The sequence below is a fragment of the Gouania willdenowi genome, chromosome 12 (assembly GCF_900634775.1).
Source record: "Gouania willdenowi chromosome 12, fGouWil2.1, whole genome shotgun sequence".
Classification (NCBI taxonomy): Eukaryota; Metazoa; Chordata; class Actinopteri; order Blenniiformes; family Gobiesocidae; genus Gouania; species Gouania willdenowi.
The window spans coordinates 22265637-22287584 of record NC_041055.1 but is presented as its reverse complement, the minus strand read 5'-3'; the positions used below and the strand labels follow the sequence as shown (position 1 = coordinate 22287584).

General features: G+C 40.5%; 1 protein-coding gene and 2 pseudogenes across 1 annotated transcript in view; 2 read left to right on the top strand and 1 right to left on the bottom strand.

The window, feature by feature from the left end:
• Positions 1-746: 746 nt before the first annotated feature.
• Positions 747-3115, top strand: LOC114473478 (sperm-associated antigen 6 pseudogene; annotated as a pseudogene).
• Positions 3116-7296: 4181 nt separating this feature from the next.
• On the top strand, positions 7297-9623 carry LOC114473735 (sperm-associated antigen 6 pseudogene; annotated as a pseudogene).
• A 3050-nt stretch (positions 9624-12673) lies between these two features.
• rfx3 (regulatory factor X, 3 (influences HLA class II expression)) overlaps positions 12674-21948 on the bottom strand; it is a 32982-nt gene continuing 23707 nt past the window's right edge. Inside the window, exons 14-17 of the mRNA XM_028462890.1 lie at positions 20511-20719; positions 20281-20434; positions 20125-20167; positions 12674-18292 (exon numbers count right to left, since the gene is read on the bottom strand). Of these exons, the coding sequence (XP_028318691.1) occupies positions 18027-18292; positions 20125-20167; positions 20281-20434; positions 20511-20719 (672 nt within the window). The 3' untranslated portion in view covers positions 12674-18026. The remainder of the gene's footprint in view (positions 18293-20124; positions 20168-20280; positions 20435-20510; positions 20720-21948) is intronic.

The following is a 21948-nucleotide window of genomic DNA, read 5'->3' as shown; positions in this document are numbered from 1 at the left end:
CTATTATTTAGGAAAAAACTGCCCAAGAAATAAGGTTTGTATGTCCAGGGCCACTAAAAGTTTAGTTGGTTCATATTTCATCTCAAGTGAGGGAATTTGGAGTTGAAATTCTTCAAATTGTGTACATTTTTTAATATTTATGAGTTTTATGTTGACTGGAAATTGGTTTACTTCCCTTATAGTCATAAAGTAAGTCAAAAGAACAAAACGAGACCCAGAAAGGACACCAGTTTTCAACAAGAAAGCATTTATTACTGCAAAGACAAGTCACAAATTTTAAGAAATGAAGTGTATAATGTGCAATATGGTATCTTTGACGATAAATATCGTCAAAACCATTATCACTGGTCAGAATATATCATCCTATGATAGAAACGATAAATTCCCATGTCGGAAATTAGCGAGGGCCACGGGCCATTTTCCCCAAAATTTAGCCAAGAATGTCCCTAAAAATCTTGATCCACACCCATCAATGCCGCACCCTTAACCCCCCCAGTTGGGGGTCCAGGGAGCACCCCACCTGAGACCCCAGCAGATGGGTAAAGACCAAAGGGCAACCAGCATCATTCCTGTGTGAACTAACAAGTCTTATTCAGCAGCCAATCAGAAGTCAGTATTTCCCTCTGATGTCACAGCTTCTCATCTGCAGCCAATCAGGAGTCAGCATATTCCTTTGCAGTTGATGATGTCACAGGTTCTATTAAAATCAAATGTTCCGTTGATGCCTAATAGTTGAAAGAATCCGTTGAAGCAGCCACTCATCTTCAGGTCAATAACAAAGACAGTTTAATACCTCAACAAGGATTTACAGAAACAATTTTAGAACAAAATGGAAAGCACTCTCTTAAACCAAAAAGTTGATATGGAGTCATCTTCTGACAGACCCACCATGATTCAACAACAGATGATTGAAGCCTATGACCGCTTCCTGCTGTTCAGGATGGAGTTTATGGAAACATTTGTTGATTTGTCAAAAAACCCTCAGAACATGGACTTCCACCAAAAGGAAAAAATTATTTCCCAGTTCCGCCTTCTCACGTTGGATGAGGATCCCAGCATCCAGCACAATGCAGTTGTGGCTCTGGGCCACCTTGTAGAACACAGTGAAGAGCTGGCAATGATTGTGGTGAAGAAAGACATTCTGGGCCAGTTGATCAAGTCTATTCCTTCACAGGATCAGCATTATAAGAAGGCTGCAGCGTTTGTGCTGCGTGCTGTGGCCAATCACTCGCCTGAGCTGTCCCAGGCTGTGGTTGACTGTGGTGGGTTGGATGCTTTGGGCATCTCTTTGAAGGACCCCGAGGTAAAAGAGGCTGCCGCATTGGCTCCGGGCAACATTGCACAACAAGATGCAATGCCGGCTCAGGCTGTGGTGGATGCAGATGCAGTCTCTCTACCGTTCTCTCTAAACACTTCTGAACTGGTTTGGGAAGAGGTCAACATGGACACCATTGCACTCCTGGTACAGATGATCCACAGCCCAGATGCCAAAGTGAAGAGGCAGGTGCTGTCCACTCTCATTCAGATCACTAAACACTCGGTAGAATTAGCTGCGATGGTAATTGCGGCGGACATTTTCTCAGAAGTCATGGTCTGCCTCCAGGACCCGGATGAATATGTAAAGAAAGATGTCATCACCCTGATTTGGGAAGTGGTGAGACACAATGCAGAGTTTGCTCAGAGGTTTGTGAACTGCGGTGGTTTAGCGGAGGTGGTGGACTACCTGGATAAAAGCCATGGAAGCATGAGAATTCCCGGGATCATGGTGTTGGGATGCGTCGCTTCTCATGGTGAAAACCTAGCTATGGCCGTCATCCTCTCCAAGGGGTTGCACCAGCTGGCCATCTGTCTGTCCGAGGAAGATAACGAACACATCAAGGGGGCCACGGTATGGTCCATTGGTCAGATTGGACATCATACACCAGAGCACGCCAAGGCTGTGGCCACTGAAGGCCTACTGCCTAAAGTGCTGCTGTTCTACACAGGGGCGAGCAGCTTGGAGAAGTCTCTGAAGAACATCCTGCTGAAGTGCACTCACCTGCCCAGTTTAGAGCCTCTCCTCAACAATGCCCCCAGCAACATCCTCAATCATGTGCTTGGCCAGTTCAGCAAGGTGCTGCCTCATGACAGCGAAGCCCAGCAAGAGTTTGTGATGAGTGGTGGGTTGAGTAAAGTTCAAGAGATGGAGGCTGAGCCCGGCTCGGCTCTGTGGAAACAGATCAATGCCATAAAAAGCTGCTTTCAAGAGGCTCCAGCCAACCGCCTCAAGGCCAAGTCGCCCCACGAGAAGCCTCAGACACCCCAGGCCAAGAAGTGGTGCTCCTTCTCTTCCCACACAAAGCCAAGCAAGCCGCAGGGGCCAGGGACCCAACAAACCCCGCCGTCAAGGCTCCCCGCAAGTACCAACCCCCCCACACCCACCCATGTCACAACATTAAAGCCTCAGAGACCCCATGAGGAGAAGCGGCGCTCCCCCCCTTCCCACTCAAAGCCAAGCAAGCCGCAGGGGCCAGGGACCCAACACACCCCGCCGTCAAGGCCCCCCGCAAGTACCAACCCCCCCACACCCACCCATGTCACAACATTAAAGCCTCAGAGACCCCATGAGGAGAAGCGGCGCTCCCCCCCTTCCCACTCAAAGCCAAGCAAGCCGCAGGGGCCAGGGACCCAACACACCCCGCCGTCAAGGCCCCCCGCAAGTACCAACCCCCCCACACCCCCCCATGTCACAACATTAAAGCCTCAGAGACCCCATGAGGAGAAGCGGCGCTCCCCCCCTTCCCACTCAAAGCCAAGCAAGCCGCAGGGGCCAGGGACCCAACACACTCCGCCGTCAAGGCCCCCCGCAAGCACCATACCCCCACACCCACCCATGTCCCAACATTAAAGCCTCAGAGACCCCATGTCGAGAAGCGGCGCTCCCCCCCTTCCCACACACAGCCAAGCAAGCTCCAGGGGCCAGGGACACAATGCACCCCGCCATTGCCCCGAAAACCAGCTTCAAGGCCCCCCACAAGCACCCACTCCCCCACACTTACCGATACCTCAACACCCAACCCCCGGTTTGAGCCCAGGGAGGCCCCCATCCGAGATTCCAGCAAAAGGGCCAAGACACACACCCAGGGAAAAACCAGCGTGTGCCCGCCAGTGGCTGGGTCCACAGCCAGCAGAGGCAAGACAACGGGCCCAGGGGCAACTAATCACCCCAGATGGCAGTATTAGTGTTGTCAAAAAACTTGATACTAAATAAAGTATCAACACCAAAAAGTGATACGGTACTAACAGTGCCGTGTTCATTTCTTAATATCTATGGTTCTTCTCTTTTTTTTTCCTCACCTGTTTCAACAGAAACCATGACAGCCTGAGACTCAGCCAACCCTTCCTGCCCTAATTGACTGGCAAAGAAAATACAAAGCCAAGTCACTAGAAGCACAAAAAAAAATAAAAAAAATAAACAGGGCTGCAGCCAAATACTTGAGCATACTCATTTTTGAGCCTCTTTAAATAATTTTACTATGATCAGAACAGTTGTTTTTAAATTTGGCACATTGTTCTTAAAAATGTTTAAGGTGCTACTAAATTTTGTTAGACTTTCTCAAAAAAGTGTAATAGTTTTTGTTTACAAGTGTTGTTAAATGTTGTACTACATTTCATTTTATTTAAAAATACTTTGTATACTGTTTATTAGGGATGTAACGATTCACTCAACTCCCGATACGATTCGATTCACGATACTGGGTTCACAATACGATTCTCTCACGATTTATTTTACAAAATGGGACTGTAGACAATTTTTTTTTTTGGGGAAAAAAACTAGAAAATACTGTATTATTTTCCTTTTATTTTTTATTGTCAAAAGAATTCCTTGATAAACTATTCAAAAGAATGCAATTTAACTAAAAATAAATCTTGAATGAAATAAATAAAGGAATAATACAAATAAAAATGAAGCCTATTAATTTAAATTCTGGTTCTATAATAAACAATGCAAAACTGCATAATAGTTCTTTTTCTTTTAAAAGTGCAACTGAAAATGTATTTTGTGCCTTAACAATTGGACTTTAAAAAAAAAACAAACGTGATTGCACTGATTTACGTCATATTTGTTTGGACCAGCAGAGGGCGCTGGTAACACAGTGGTCGGTTGGCATGCAGATATCTTTCAGTGAAGAAGAGAAGCTATAATAGCAGACAGATCTAATAGAAAAACGTGACTTTTACAGATATTCAAGTAATATTACAGATATTTCGGTGCTTAAGGGGTAATGAATCATTTATAAACATATTTAAGAGTAGAAGGCAGCCAGACAGAAAGTATTAGCAGACTCCGCCCGCCGCCTACAGTTGTGGACAGCGCCCTCTGCTGGTTAAAAAAAGTACTGCGATTCAATTTTCAGAAAATCGATATCAACCGTGATAACTATGAATCGATTTTTAACCGCCTTACGATTAATCGTTACATCCCTACTGTTTATAGATTGTATTCTCAACTTTATTATAGGAAATTATGCTTCTAAATTTCTTGTCTTTTTTCTGCTCCGTGGTATCGAAAATGGTATTGAGTTTGAAAATCAAGTATCGTGACAACCCTATAAAGAAACCAATAATAAAATAGACGATGAAGCTTTTAATATTTGTGTTTTCGTAATTAAACTACAGAGCAGGGGTGCCCAAATTATTTTCATTGAAAAGCCAAATATTAATTGCGGTGGAGGGCAGCAGGCCAAAACTAATAATTCATGTTGCAGTGACACGAGGATTTTTCCTTACGCTGCCGTGGGTTCGAATCCCACTTTTGTCATATATATTTTTTCATTTGAACACATTTAACACGGCAAATTCCACTTTAATACATATAGGAAAAAAACAATTTGTGGTATTTCCTGGGTTAGGGTCAGGGATAAGGCTAAAATAAAAAAATTTAACGGGATAGCTAAAAATAAATAAGAGCTAAAATAAAACTGACGGAACTTTAAGTCACGTGGTGCACATATCACGTCACCTGAACTGGTCAATGAGGGGCGCTGTGAATGCATAGACTGGTAGTCTATTGATACGTTTTCGTATCAATCGATAAGCTGAAAGCCTGCTCACAGAAATATACATATACTGTATAACTGCTCAAGAAGGACAGCATCACCTGTGCATGATTGCAGATCTTACCTGTGTGCAGGAACACACCTGTAGAAGTCCTGCAAAGAGGAGCTCTCTCAACTTGTCATCAGACGGAAGTTCCATTTGAAGCTCCTCACTGACTACATCCACACGCACAAACTACTCAAATGCTGTTGCGTTTTTTTTTTTTTTTTTTAGAAAATGTTGGAATTATATTCCCAAACATTTAAAACTTTCTGTTATTATCACTGTGCCACTGCCCCACGCGCTCTATCTCAGATCTGTCTCCAACATCCTCTCACTCACTGGTCATATGCTTACAGATCTGAGCTGACGGGGGCTCAACAGCGCCCCCCTACTCCTAATGTAAAACTATGGCAATTTGTGGTGATGGGGAAGAAGTGCAACAAAAAATACATTCAGACTGCTGGAAATGGAGAAAAATATATATGAAAAATAAAAATAGCAATTTCAAAAATGAGTAGCGGGCCAAAGCCAATCACCAGCGGGCCAACTTTGGCCCGTGGGCCCCAAATTGGAAGGTCCAATCACAGAGCATAAAACTACGAGGCAATCAAATACATTTCATGGTTCAGCGTGTGTCCTAAAAACCTGAGTGACTTTACCTGGTATAGAAGACAATGGGAATGCATTGAATATCATGTTAGCAATATTTACTCATATTTGTCCAGAATTGCTGGATTATTGTGTAATAGAAGAGGTGACAGTGAGTGAGTGGCAATTAAGTCTATATCAATGGCTGGTTCTTTGCAAAACAATTAGTGGCTATGGTATTTTGATACGATTTTAACCAAGAAGAGCAGGTTGGTGTCCCATGTACTTTATGAATGTTGTATTAATTAATAGTCTGGCACACTGATGACTATCCTCTCATCTGTAGGTTATCTATGTATCATATTGTGTGTCAAACTTAAGGCATGTGGCCCAAATTCGACCCACCAGAGTATCTAGTTTGGCCCACTGAAAGAAAAAAATATTGAAATACAGCAGAAACCTAACTTTGTGAAACCTCAAAAACAGTAAGTTGCAGTTATATCACTCCCTCCAAATTTCCAAATTCAATAAAACACCAAAAATCCATTGGGGCTTGCATTAGCTATACCACATTGTAGTAATATTAATATTAATCGCATTTTTTCTAAAATTCTAGTAAATTATCCCACAGAATTCTGGCAGTTTACATTGCAAGTTTTGAAAAACTCAGTTACAAATTCAAGTAAATTTTCAGGATATCAAAAGTGACTTAAAATATCTATTATATGTAAATGTGCATAAATAGGGCACCACTATTTGGAATTTGTGCTGTCCTCTTTCACAAATTTTTTTGGTTTGGCCCACTTGAGGACAAACTTAGTCGTATGTGGCCATTGAACTTAGTTTTTCAACACCAATGACAAAGCCAGTTGCACTATTATTTAGGAAAAAACTGCCCAAGAAATAAGGTTTGTATGTCCAGGGCCACTAAAAGTTTAGTTGGTTCATATTTCATCTCAAGTGAGGGAATTTGGAGTTGAAATTCTTCAAATTGTGTACATTTTTTAATATTTATGAGTTTTATGTTGACTGGAAATTGGTTTACTTCCCTTATAGTCATAAAGTAAGTCAAAAGAACAAAACGAGACCCAGAAAGGACAACAGTTTTCAACAAGAAAGCATTTATTACTGCAAAGACAAGTCACAAATTTTAAGAAATGAAGTGTATAATGTGCAATATGGTATCTTTGACGATAAATATCGTCAAAACCATTATCACTGGTCAGAATATATCATCCTACGATAGAAACGATAAATTCCCATGTCGGAAATTAGCGAGGGCCACGGGCCATTTTCCCCAAAATTCAGCCAAGAATGTCCCTAAAAATCTTGTTCCACACCCATCAATGCCGCACCCTTAACCCCCCCAGTTGAAGGTCCAGGGAGCACCCCACCTGAGACCCCAGCATATGGGTAAAGACCAAAGGGCAACCAGCATCATTCCTGTGTGAACTAACAAGTCTTATTCAGCAGCCAATCAGAAGTCAGTATTTCCCTCTGCTGTTGATGTCACAGCTTCTCATCTGCAGCCAATCAGGAGTCAGCATATTCCTTTGCATTTGATGATGTCACAGGTTCTATTAAAATCAAATGTTCCGTTGATGCCTAATAGTTGAAAGAATCCGTTGAAGCAGCCACTCATCTTCAGGTCAATAACAAAGACAGTTTAATACCTCAACAAGGATTTACAGAAACAATTTTAGAACAAAATGGAAAGCACTCTCTTAAACCAAAAAGTTGATATGGAGTCATCTTCTGACAGACCCACCATGATTCAACAACAGATGATTGAAGCCTATGACCGCTTCCTGCTGTTCAGGATGGAGTTTATGGAAACATTTGTTGATTTGTCAAAAAACCCTCAGAACATGGACTTCCACCAAAAGGAAAAAATTATTTCCCAGTTCCGCCTTCTCACGTTGGATGAGGATCCCAGCATCCAGCACAATGCAGTTGTGGCTCTGGGCCACCTTGTAGAACACAGTGAAGAGCTGGCAATGATTGTGGTGAAGAAAGACATTCTGGGCCAGTTGATCAAGTCTATTCCTTCACAGGATCAGCATTATAAGAAGGCTGCAGCGTTTGTGCTGCGTGCTGTGGCCAATCACTCGCCTGAGCTGTCCCAGGCTGTGGTTGACTGTGGTGGGTTGGATGCTTTGGGCATCTCTTTGAAGGACCCCGAGGTAAAAGAGGCTGCCGCATTGGCTCCGGGCAACATTGCACAACAAGATGCAATGCCGGCTCAGGCTGTGGTGGATGCAGATGCAGTCTCTCTACCGTTCTCTCTAAACACTTCTGAACTGGTTTGGGAAGAGGTCAACATGGACACCATTGCACTCCTGGTACAGATGATCCACAGCCCAGATGCCAAAGTGAAGAGGCAGGTGCTGTCCACTCTCATTCAGATCACTAAACACTCGGTAGAATTAGCTGAGATGGTAATCGCGGCGGACATTTTCTCAGAAGTCATGGTCTGCCTCCAGGACCCGGATGAATATGTAAAGAAAGATGTCATCACCCTGATGTGGGAAGTGGTGAGACACAATGCAGAGTTTGCTCAGAGGTTTGTGAACTGCGGTGGTTTAGCGGAGGTGGTGGACTACCTGGATAAAAGCCATGGAAGCATGAGAATTCCCGGGATCATGGTGTTGGGATGCGTCGCTTCTCATGGTGAAAACCTAGCTATGGCCGTCATCCTCTCCAAGGGGTTGCACCAGCTGGCCATCTGTCTGTCCGAGGAAGATAACGAACACATCAAGGGGGCCACAGTATGGTCCATTGGTCAGATTGGACATCATACACCAGAGCACGCCAAGGCTGTGGCCACTGAAGGCCTACTGCCTAAAGTGCTGCTGTTCTACACAGGGGCGAGCAGCTTGGAGAAGTCTCTGAAGAACATCCTGCTGAAGTGCACTCACCTGCCCAGTTTAGAGCCTCTCCTCAACAATGCCCCCAGCAACATCCTCAATCATGTGCTTGGCCAGTTCAGCAAGGTGCTGCCTCATGACAGCGAAGCTCGGCAAGAGTTTGTGATGAGTGGTGGGTTGAGTAAAGTTCAAGAGATGGAGGCTGAGCCCGGCTCGGCTCTGTGGAAACAGATCAATGCCATAAAAAGCTGCTTTCAAGAGGCTCCAGCCAACCGCCTCAAGGCCAAGTCGCCCCACGAGAAGCCTCAGACACCCCAGGCCAAGAAGTGGTGCTCCTTCTCTTCCCACACAAAGCCAAGCAAGCCGCAGGGGCCAAGGACCCAACAAACCCCGCCGTCAAGGCCCCCCGCAAGTACCAACCCCCCCACACCCACCCATGTCACAACATTAAAGCCTCAGAGACCCCATGAGGAGAAGCGGCGCTCCCCCCCTTCCCACTCAAAGCCAAGCAAGCCGCAGGGGCCAGGGACCCAACACACCCCGCCGTCAAGGCCCCCCGCAAGTACCAACCCCCCCACACCCACCCATGTCACAACATTAAAGCCTCAGAGACCCCATGAGGAGAAGCGGCGCTCCCCCCCTTCCCACTCAAAGCCAAGCAAGCCGCAGGGGCCAGGGACCCAACACACTCCGCCGTCAAGGCCCCCCGCAAGCACCAACCCCCCCACACCCACCCATGTCCCAACATTAAAGCCTCAGAGACCCCATGTCGAGAAGCGGCGCTCCCCCCCTTCCCACACAAAGCCAAGCAAGCTCCAGGGGCCAGGGACCCAACACACCCTGCCATTGCCCCGAAAACCAGCTTCAAGGCCCCCCGCAAGCACCCACTCCCCCACACTTACCCATGCCCCAACACCCAACCCCCGGTGTGGGCCCAGGGAGCCCCCCATCCGAGATTCCAGCAGAAGGGCCAAGACCCACACCCAGGGAAAAACCAGCGTGTGCCCGCCAGTGGCCGGGTCCACAGCCAGCAGAGGCAAGACAACAGGCCCAGGGGCAACTAATCACCCCAGATGGCAGTATTAGTGTTGTCAAAAAACTTGATACTAAATGAAGTATCAATACCAAAAAGTGATACTGTACTAACAGTGCCGTGTTCATTTCTTAATATCTATGGTTCTTCTATTTTTTTTTCCTCGCCTGTTTCAACAGAAACCATGACAGCCTGAGACTCAGCCAACCCTTCCTGCCCTTTTTGACTGGCAAAGAAAATATAAAGCCAAGTCACTAGAAGCACAAAAAAAATAAATAAAAATAAACAGGGCTGTCGCCAAATACTTGAGCATACTCATTTTTGAGCCTCTTTAAATACTTTTACTATGATCAGAACAGTTGTTTTTAAATTTGGCACATTGTTCTTATATTATGTTTTGGTCACATTTTTCAATCTGTTTCTGTATGTCTATTCTCTATTACGTTTTTTGAACAATGTCACAGTATTTGCAGCGGAACTGCCAAATTAAGACATCGACTCCAGGCCCAACACTTCAAGCAATCCGCCATTTTTATTTCTGGCTTTTATTTTGTAGTCTAAGCTCAAGGATGCCGAAGTTACGAGAGGATAAGTCAAGATGTTTGGTTGTTGGATGTAGTAACCCACACGCTTCATTACACCGTCTCCCAGCATCAGAACCTTTTCGAAGTGCCTGGTTGAGTTTTATTTTTTACGGAAATGTACCCACATCTGTGGGTAAGATCATTTTTGTGTGTGTGAAGCACTTCAAGGATGACTGCTTCAGCAACCTCCGCCAGTATAAAGAAGGATTTGCCGAAAGACTTTGTCTGATTGAGGGTTTAATTCCTTCTATCTTTGGAGACGATGAACAGAACACTTCAGTAAGCTGTAAATAACGCTAAAAAGTGTGATGAAAAGACGTCCTTGTCATTGTTTTGTTAGCATTAGCAGTTGCACCATCTTCATATGTTAGCGCTGTGTGCTCGTTTTAGATCCTTGATGATATGGCCTACGTGATTTAATTTAAGTCTAAAGTTTTCATTGGTCATTTCATTTTGCCGTTTTTGTCTCCGAAAAGACTGTATTAAAATGCATTTTGTGACGTTAGCTTGGCGCTAGTGTTAGCTTGGGGCTTGTGTTAGCTCACTTGTTAACATCCTTATGAAGATGTTGTTCTGCAGGTTCATCATCTTCATTTTCATCTCGCTCCGCCAGGTCAGACTCTGGCTGGAACATGTAAGGCTGGATGGACAAGTCTTCCGTTGTTGACATTTTGTAAATAACGTGTGAATAAAAGGTTTCTGCGCTGCTAGGTAATCGTATCTCTTCTATCGAACCGAGTGTCACCTCTGCAACCTGGAGAGGGGGTGGGGTATGGAGTGTCTCATTTGCATTTAAAGAGACCGCACCAAAACGAGTTGCTCTCAGAAGCACATCAGAAAAGGGGTAGAAAAGGGGCCTGTGGAGCTATAATAATGAGGAATTCAGACCCAAGCATTGCAGTTCCGCTTTATATAGACCACAACTAGGGATGTAACGATTCACTCAACTCCCGATACGATTCGATTCACGATACTGGGTTCACGATACGATTCTCTCACGATTTTTTCATTTACAAAATGGAACTGTAGACAAATTTTTTTTTTGGGAGAAAAACTAGAAAATACTGTATTTTCCTTTTATTTTTCATTGTCAAAAGAATTCCTTGATAAACTATTCAAAACAATGCAATTTAACTAAAAATAAATCTTGAATTAAATAAATAAAGGAATAATACAAATGAAAATGAAGCCTATTAATTTAAATTCTGGTTCTATAATAAACAGTGTAAAACTGCATAATAGTTCTTTTTCTTTTAAAAGTGCAACTGAAAATGTATTTTGTGCCTTAACAATTGGACTTTAAAAAAAAAAAAAAAAACGTCATTGCACTGATTTACGTCATATTTGTTTGGACCAGCAGAGGGCGCTGGTAACACAGTGGTCGGTTGGCATGCAGATATTCTAGCAGTGAAGAAGAGAAGCTATGCTAGCAGACAGAGCTAATAGAAAAACGTGACTTTTACAGCTATTCAAGTAATATTACAGATATTCTTTCGGTGCTAAAGGGGTAATGAATCATTTATTAACATATTTAAGAGTAGAAGGCAGCCAGAAAGAAAGTATTAGCAGACTCCACCCGCCGCCAACACTTCCGGATAGCGCCCACTGCTAGTTAAAAAAAGTACTGCGATTCAATTGTCAGAAAATCGATATCAACCGTGATACCTATGAATCGATTTTTAACTGCCTTACGATTAATCGTTACATCCCTACCCACAACTGTATGATTTATATGTAAAAAAGAAGGATTTAAAGGCATATGTCTCATTTAAGTCACGTGGGGCACATCACATCACCTAAACTCGCTCACTGATAACGATCTTCTCATCTGTAGGTTATCTACTGTATGTATCATATTACACGCCAAACTTAAGGCATGTGGGCCAAATTCGACGCACCAGAGTATCTAGTTTGACCCACAGGAAGAAAAATAAAAAAAAACCCAACTGTGAAACCTCAAATTCAATAAAACACCAAAAATCAATTGAGGCTTGCAGTAGCTATACTACATTGCAGTAATATTAATGTTGATAGCATTTTTTCTAAAACTCGGAAAATTGTAGCAAATTATCCTACTGTCATTTTGAGCAGTTACAGAATATTAAGGATATCAAAAGTGACTTAGAATATCTATTACATGTAAATGTGCAAAAAAAGGGCACCACAATTTGGAAATTGTGCTTTTTTCTTTCACAAAAATTTTCGGGTTGGGCCCATTTGAAATAAAACTTAGTCGTATGTGGCCCTTGAACTTAGTTTTTTCAACACCACTGACACAGCCAGTTGCACTATTATTATTTAGGAGAAAAAACCCCAGAAATAAGATTTATATGTCCAGGGCCACTAAAAGTGTAGTTGGTTTATATTTCGCATCAAGTGATGTATTTGGAGCTGAAATTCTTAAAATTATGTGCATTTTTAAATATTTATGAGCACTATGTTGACTGGAAATTGGTTTACTTCCGTTATAGGCATAAAGTAAGTCAAAAGAACAAAACGAGACCCAGAAAGGACACCAGTTTTCAACAAGAAAACGTTTATTACTGCAAAGACAAGTCACAAATTTTAAGAAAACAACACTAAGAAGCTAGCCTGAGCAGAGGTCTGAAATATTCAGAAAACCAAACTATGTGTCCTTAAGAGTTTCTATGATCATCAATACGACACACTAAATAATAATGTCTTTGTAAATATAAAAGTCCCCCTAATTGTCCTTGTCTGTTGGTGTTTTTTTTGTTTTTTAACCGCCCCTCCCCCTATGTAAAATACACAATACAAATCACCCTACACACGTCCATCTGCTTGCCAATTTCAGAAATATACAATATAAAGAGAAAATAAGGGCACAAGGAAAGAAAGCCACATGAAAAAAAATCTGTGTATATATTATGTAAGATACTGTACATTGTCCAAAAAAAAAAAGAAGACGGAAGTCACAAAAGCACTTAAGTCAACATGTCTGATAAAATCTCCACTAAAAGAACAAAGCATATAATCAAGACACAAATAAATATAAATTTTTTAGTTTTTTTTTTTTTTTTTTAATATATATGTACATGTATTTGGAAAATAAAAATCCTTCCTAAAATGCCACTGCCAAATGCTTGTGCTTGCATTAGAGCGTGCTACAGATGGCCACGACCCACAAAACTGTCAAATGGCACTTAAAAAAAACAAACAAAAACAAATCTCAAAGTAGTCACAGCATTCAGAAAATATTTGACAAAAAGAAATCACAATTATGAGAAAAAAACACCTCATTTTTAATTACAGTTACTCTCCTGGTTCAACAAATCAGTTCTGTACAATAAGAAAGTTGCTTGCAAATAATCTAGTGTGTGAAACTTCCTTTGACGGTGTGTGTGTGTGTGTCCCATTCAGTGAGTTATGAACAGCCCAGTTTGGTAGAAGGTCTTTGTTTTTTTTACATCAGTGGGAAATAAAACATCTGCAGCCGAGCAGAGACCCAACAGTCACCCAGGCCACCTGCTCTGACCTGGGTGAAATCAAAGGCACTGGAATCTGCTATGGGTCAGTGAAGCTGCCATGTCGTCCCAGTAAAGATGCTTTTTTTTTATTTTCATTTATTTATTTATTTTAAATTCGGCTCTTCTCTGTTAAATTGCGGAATATCCTTCCATGATATCTCCACTTTCTTGGGTTGAAAATGAGCAAGTTTTTGCTAAAAGCAATCTTACAAAAAAAAACTTCAAAGACACTCAGGCAGAAAGTGCCATTGTGTTGTGGCAGCATTAGTGTCATTCCAGTGTTTTCCAGGCAGACTTTATAGATGCAGAACAAAACAACGAAACTCTAGCAGAAAGACGTGGAGCGACGTTACCACGGCACTTTTTCTAGCAGCACATTGTCACGTGTGCGGCACCAGAAAAGCACTTTATCGTCCTAAAGCACACAATTTAGTAGCTCTTAAAGACAACTCATGTTAAAAAACATTGTCACATTCAGGCACATAAATGACACCACTTTGCACCTACGTGGATGTAGTTGATATATTTATATATATATATTAAAAAAAGAAAGAAAAAAAATAATAACATGCAAATCCTTCAATGGGAGAATGTTTAAAAAGCTGTAAGTTTTCACTCCTAACAGTACACCCATGGTTAGGCCTCATGTTTTAAAGACAATAATGCTACTTTTAAAAGCATTTGAGGGTTGGGGTCAATTATAACTGTAATCACGTAATTGATAATTAATTACAATCATGATGTAATAATAGTTTTGAGAAGATCTGAGGGACTCCTAAAGCCTCTATTCCATGAGGACTACAGAATTATAAAATTACATATTCATAATTGTCATTTAAAAAAATCGGTTGCTGTCGTAATCATAACTGAATTGTAATTGAGTTCAGATAATTGACTTTGTAATTGGCATGATAATTCTATAAAGAAAATTATCAATTATAATTTGATGAAACGCAAAACTGGGGGAACCATGTTACAGTTCTATGGCTTACACATACATTATCAAATACTTAACATAATATGTTTCGTATCCCACTACTTCTTCAGGAAGTAGTGGGAAAAATCCATACCGACAAAATAAAGACTCAGACGCCCACACAAAAAATATTACCAATAACCAATATTTTTCATTGATTAGGAAGCCAAACAAGGTAACAGAGAGATGAAAAACAAATATATTATTTTTTAGTGTATTTTACAGACGATTTAAGACATGGGTCAAAACTGACCCATTATAATAAGAGATGCTAACAAAATGCTAACACAAGAGAAAGATTAACAGATTAAGGTTTTATGGAATTATTTATTAAAGGCTCAGGGAATTGTGAATAATTGTGATTTAACGTCAGTAATTGACTTTTAATTGGCTTTCAGGGGAAAAATTATAATTGTATTTTCAGCTGTAATTGGACAAAATGCTAGTCAACGTAATCGTAATTGAATATAGATAATAGAAGACAGAATTGGAATTGAAAAATATAATTGACCCCAACCCTGACTTAATCCAATGCTTTTCTTACTATGTTAAAGGCAGAGACAGGGATGATGCTTCCATCGGGGGCTCAGATTCGTATTTATATTTAATGAATGTGTATTATATTTGTATACCATACACTTAAATAGCCATTGCTAAGATTCTATGACAGCTTTGATGAGACTGAAAATGAGGAAAAAGTAAAAGTGGGGCATGTTGGAGTAACAACAAACGAATACATCACTAACATAGGAGTTGTGACTTTTTCCGATTTTCCTGAGGGTAGGGAAAAAGTGACAAGAACGAGAGGAAAAGAGTGAAATAGAGAATTTGTGTGAAAGCTAATGGTTTGTGGCAGCAGATGTTTGAGGCACAAGGCTGTCCAGAGTAAAGGACACGTGACGAGAAGTCAGCCAGACATTCCAAGCCTGCAGGATCAGAGTAAGGCTCTAAGGATGAGAGGTGTGGCATAGGTTTCATCTGTGAGGAACGTGGCTTTTGGGGAGGCTAGAGTATATATATACGCAAACTTACAAAAAACCATGGAAGGAGGACAAAAACATCCTGAAGAAATCCCTTAACGCAGTGTGGGTGTGGCCCTAAGATATCGTTCCATATCCCCAAATCCAGTTTTTTTTATAAGTAAAAATTTGAAGGTTGTAATCATAAAATTAAAAAAAAGACTAAAACTCAATGTGCAGGCATTCAGTAGATCTGCTTATAGCAGTGGTATACAAGGTGTTTATCCTTAATAATCATTAAGATTAACCATTTAAATCAATTTTTGACAAGAACAGCAATAAATATCAATAATAAATAAACCTTTTGGCAGAAAAGGGTCGATGCAAAACAAAAAAAAAAACTAAATTCCAGTGGCAATATTCCTATTTCAGAGGATTAATCTCAACACTCAACAACATTGAAGGCTAAAACTGTTCAAGTATAGATCGAGTGTAATGAATCAGAAGGTGACACCCCCCATGTCTTTCCCATTATTTCACAGTCTACTAATTACAGATGAAAAGAACTGAAAAGAACATTCATATAGACACAATCAAAATCAACCACATCAGGAGCAACAAATATATGTAGCGTATCATCAATATATATACTATACATATATATTCTCTATATCTCTTACAATATCTGAAAATATCTACTTTTGGTCCGCTGTACAAAGATGATCTTTCACAGGGAACAAAGAACAAAGCATTTTTAAGGGCTATAAGGACAGAAATGAGAACGTGTCAGAGGTGAGAGAAAAACAATGTAGATTTTCTCTGTTTAGATTTGTGCAGCACTGAATTGTCTGTATGTATGTGAAAGTGTGTGTGTGTGTGTGTGTGTGTGTGTGTGTGTGTGTGTTGCATGTGTCAAAGAGCTGGCACTGCTGGTTTGAGGTAGGGTGATTTGATGGATGTGTACACACAAGCACGCACACACAAACACATTAGAAACACACTGCAGGCCGTCCTTATTCACACACACACACACGCACACACACACACACACACAAGCACAAATACACTTCACGCAATGACAAAAGGCTAAAATGCAGGAATATAGGCCTCCAGGGGGCAGAATGAGGGTCGGAGCAAGGCTAAACAACCGTGATGAGCTTGCAGCAGAGCTGATCCAGAGCCAGCATCCACCCTCCAATGATGAGAAAAGACCCAAAATCCAGCAAACCAGTCCGCAGAAAGCTGAACTCTGTGGCTGGGACGCAGCAGACGAGGCTGTGAGCTCTCTCGGCAGCACACATGTCAGAGTGACCCACACGGACAGCTGCAGTCAACAATAAGGCACTATGATAAAGCCGAGGTACATTAAATCCCTGACATTCCTTCTGCTCTGCAAACATGGCACTATGGGACAGAAAAAAACAGCTCACTTTTTTTTAGCTTCTTGGTGTGTTTTTATCTTCTTTTTTGTTTTTGTTTTGTTTTTTTGGTCCACTGCAAAACTTAAGAAATTTCTATTAAGACGGAGACTGCACGTCCAGTGAGTTCAAGATTACAGCTCGTCACAAACCCGACTACAGAGCATCTAAATACAAACAAAGGCAAGCGTTACGTACATTCGAGTGCATAGGAAAGCTAGCATTGAAAAGGTGTTGTTTTTTTCATTCTTTCTTCTTTTTTTTGTGTTTTTTTTTTTTTTTTTTTTTTAAAACAGCCTTTCCTTTCCTCTCAATCCCATTTCTAAACACACGAGTAGCAGCACACACACTTCTTCTTCGGGGGGGAACTTGTGGCTAAAAGCTATAAATGGCGAGCGGTTACTAAGTAGATAAGATATAACTTCCCAGTGATCCTTTTAAAACATCATACATGAACAATTAGACATCCCTTTGTTTTTTTTTTTTTAAGATACACAAAATGAAAAATATTCTGTTCAACCTAAAAAGAAAGGATGCATGATTCAAATGAACAGGGTTTGAAGAGAAAAAGAAGAAAACAAACACCTAAAAATAAACCCAATAGCACCAGGACTTAAGGGCAATATCACTTTAGAGTACAACTAAACTATATACAATGTGTGTGAATGCTGGAGGGTGATCGCGCTGCTGGGACTAGTGACATGGATTTGAGCTCTGAGACATCAGAAGGTGCGCCCCGTTTTAAATCAAACTCGAGACTTAACGGGTCAAATTAGTCTTTTTTTGTTTTTCCTGCAGGTTTCTTCCAGGCAGATGTTGAGTGTAAAGACTTACAGTATCACAGCACGTCCAGTATCTACGCAGTGGCAGATCCTCATATCATCGCCCCCCCCCTCTACTGCCCAGGCAGGGTAAGGTAAGGACACGAGTGCAAACAGAGACAATGCATGTGAGACAGATGCAGACATTAGGACTCACAGAGAGAAAGATATGTGAGGTGTTTGGACAGCAAACACACGAGGAGGCGGACCTCAGACAGAGGCGTACGTGTTGCCGGTGGTGGTGCAGTGGCGGATGGTGGGCGTGAGGATGTGTTCGCTGTGGTCCTGCGGGGGCTGAGGCAGAGAGTGGAGCACGCCTGGCTGGACCACGCCCACCACCGGGTGGGAGCCGTCTTCTAGAGCCCCGACTTGGATCACCTGGATAACCTCGTGTTCCGACTTCTCCCGCTTTGGAAGAGGTTCGCCGGACTCCTCAGGTTCCTCGTCTAAGTCGCTGTCCATCCCGCTGGTTTCATCTTCAGGGGAAAGAAAAGCAGCAGGAACATGAGATGCTGGCGTAACGTCCAGAATAGGGGGGTCAAACTCATTTTAAGGTCAGGGGGAAAATAACGAAGCAGTCTGATCTCAAGTGGGCAACAAATTAAAGGTAGAAAAACATGCAATTTAAACATTATTTTGCTCTAGTTTGCATAAATCTGTTGAGTTCAGTTAATTGACTTTGCAAGTGTAATTGGCATGAAAATTCTATAAAAACTGTCAATTACATGTTACAGTTCTATAACTTTTCCCACTAACTGTCAGTTCATTAATACAAAAATAAACCTAAAAAGGTAACCAATAAATGAAAAACAAATTGGGTGACAGGTTATATTTTTTAGTGTTAAAAGATATCTTGTTAAAGATATGCGTCAAAACCAACCCGTTATCATAAGAGATGGTAACAGAAAGCTAACATAAGAGGTAGGTAATTGTGATTAATTGAATTTGAACTTAATTGAGAAAATAAATGAAACCTAATTATAATTGAGTTGTAACTGAACATGAATAATTAAATACGTAATTGTAACTGAAAAATGTATTTGACCCCAACCCTAGAAGGCACAGATAGTATCCAAGCAATAACAGTGAGATATCAGTCTCTGCAGGATCTTCAATTTAAATTTCCTTGATTTTTTGACCAATTTTTATTTAATTTGGGGAAGTTTTGCAAAATAGTTTGAAGAGAATTGCAGGATTTCAGAAAAACTGGGAGTTCTTTTAACAATTTGCAATTAAAAATGACTGCCATCACGTGAAATAAGCATAGGAAAAGCTGCAAATATTGTGAATTTGCATGGAATTTGTGTATTTGGAGGGGCTGAGAAAAATCTACAAATGAATTAGTATTAAATTGGTAATTCATACAATTTTCTTTTCTCTGTCAATTTTACTTTCCCCTGTGAGCCTAATTGGATGCTCTAAAGGGCCAGATTTGGCCCCGGGCCCTTGAGTTTGACACGTGGTCAAAGAGAACATACGTACAGCATCTCAGATCATAAATTATGATAATGTAAAGATCTGTAAGGACAGGTAAGACAAAAATGTCTAATACTAAATGCTTATTTAATAGGGGTGTTGAAAAAAAATTTAACTCGGCAATATATTGCGATATTATGTCGCGCAATTCTCAGATCGATTCAAAATACATTCATATTTATTTATTTCTTTTTTATTGTTTTTTTTTTACCTTTATTTAACCAGGAAAGTCTTTTCCACTGCAGAAGACATTGTAACTGCACAAAAAAGTGCACTGAAACCTGGGCATGTTGACCAGCTTGTGTTTAAAAAAATAAAATAAAAATGCATTTATTTGTTGTTCTAGGCATATACCTCAGTTAAGTTGCACTAAAGTCAAAGTTGGTTTAAAAGCCACAGGCAGATTGTATGTTATTTTTTTTTGTTGTTGGCACATGGCACGTTAAATCCAATGTTTTGAATGTAAAATATGCCAATAAAATATATTTTATACATAATTTTCTCATGAAGGTGTACAAATTTACAGATTAACTGTTTCTTAGGTCATATATATATATATATATATTAAAAAATCTCAATAATTGCCTTATACTTTAATATCAGGATATATCATATTGTGACCTATGTATTAGGATACGAATCGTATCGCCAGATGCCAGGCGATACACACCCCTACTGTTTAAGTAGCCACATTGTATTTAAAGTTTCTATCATTCATTTTATTTGAATGTTATGAACTGTTTCTGACATAATCAACCACCTACACCCCCAATAAATACCTAATCTAAAAGCAGAAATGTCAAAAGTAAAAAATGTGAGCTTTAAAACGTACCTTTTTCAATGTTTGTAAGGGAGAGGGAGCTGAGACTGTCAAACTACAAAAAAACAACACAATGAACATAGTAATAAATTTACAACGTCAAACAGTATTTCTTGACAATGACATAAAATATAGAAATATGTCATTTAAAACGATGACATTCTGTACCTCCCCCATGACACCAATGGGTGTCTCTCCGGTCACCTGAGCAACACGATGCTCCACCAAGTAAAACATGTACTCGTCATAGAGCAGGCGAATCAGGTGGAAGGAACCAAAGCTGGCAGCACTGCGCAGTGTCAGGTCCCTGATCACCATCGAACTGCAGGAAAAGGACAACTGCTTTTAAGGTTTTATCTATTTTAAATATCTCCGTATATTAAGTTTGCGTCACCGACCTGTAGAAGGACCATTTGAGCAGGAACTGTCGGGCTGCCCTGGGAAAGCTGGGCCGGTGCTCGTAGGGCTTCAGCACCTGAGTGACCACGTTTTCCAGCCAAGCTGCCCACTGCTCCAGGGAGCTCTGCTGCTGTAGTGTGGCCTTAAAGTCCTGCTCCAAGTGCTGAACCACCCCCTCCTCACACTGACACACCCACGATGCCTGCTCCTATACAGCCACATTAGAAAAATACACATTTAACACTTTAACCACCAATACGATATCACAGCCTTGAGTGTTGGCCCATATCGATCCGATGCAATATCAGCACGAATCATACATGCTTTTATTACTTATTTTGAAGTGTGGAATGGTAGAAAAGACTTGATAAGGTGATATTAGAGAAAAACAGTCAGCAACAGTAGGTACTGTACGAGTAAAACTGGCCCATTTACTATTAACAAGTTGTTGCAAACATTTTAACCTTAAACATAAGAATATTTTACAATATCAATAAAAATTAATTAGAAGACCCTGAATAAGTCCAACAAAAACCAAAAATATGTATTTCAAAAGTGCAAAATAACCACTAGTTTAATTTAAACATAAGCATATTCTACAAATTCAATGAATTAATTCAAAATAAATCATTTGACTGTAAAATATCCACAAGAAATCTAATCAGAACTATTTATGTATCGAAGTGCTTGTATCAGAAATTTTAGATACAGATGCCAATGTTTTTTATTTTTTGCTGATACCAGACTCAAATCAGATATCAATATAAAAATGTTTTTATTTGCCAAGTACAGTTTAAAAACAATACAATGAATTTAACTTGGTAACAAAGTTCTGATTAGTAATTTAATAATATTTTCTAACACAGACTTCTTTAAAGTAAAAAGATTTCTGTAATAGCTAGTGCACTACTTGCAAACTTCTCTCTAAAAAAAGAAAGGGGTGTGCTTTTCATTTATTTGCGTTGGCAGAAGCTACTGTGCATTTTAATCTATAAAAATATCTGAGCTGTAACTACATTTTATTCCATGGCCCCCAATCATTTTGAAAAATGCCCTTATTTTTTTAGACTACGGGGGCCAATGTCGCCCCCATACTATTTTCCTAATTTCATACAACAGACAAAAATATTAATGGACAACAGGAGGTTAAAGAAAGGTTCGCCCGTCAAGCAAAAATCTCGGCAATTTGTTTGTATTTTACTTATAAAAGTTGTATCTTGGGACATGTTTTCAGTTTTAGGAATGTTGTAATGGTCAGATGAAAGAATGTTCCATTGAAAATAAATAAATGAAATGAACGACGGACAATGTTCATGACAGAAAGCAACAAGGCAAGGGGGAAACACTGAATTTTATAATATTTTATATTGGCTACAATTTTCTGAATGCAAACATTCAAAACAGGCATCTCTGGAAATCCACACTAAACACTTCTAA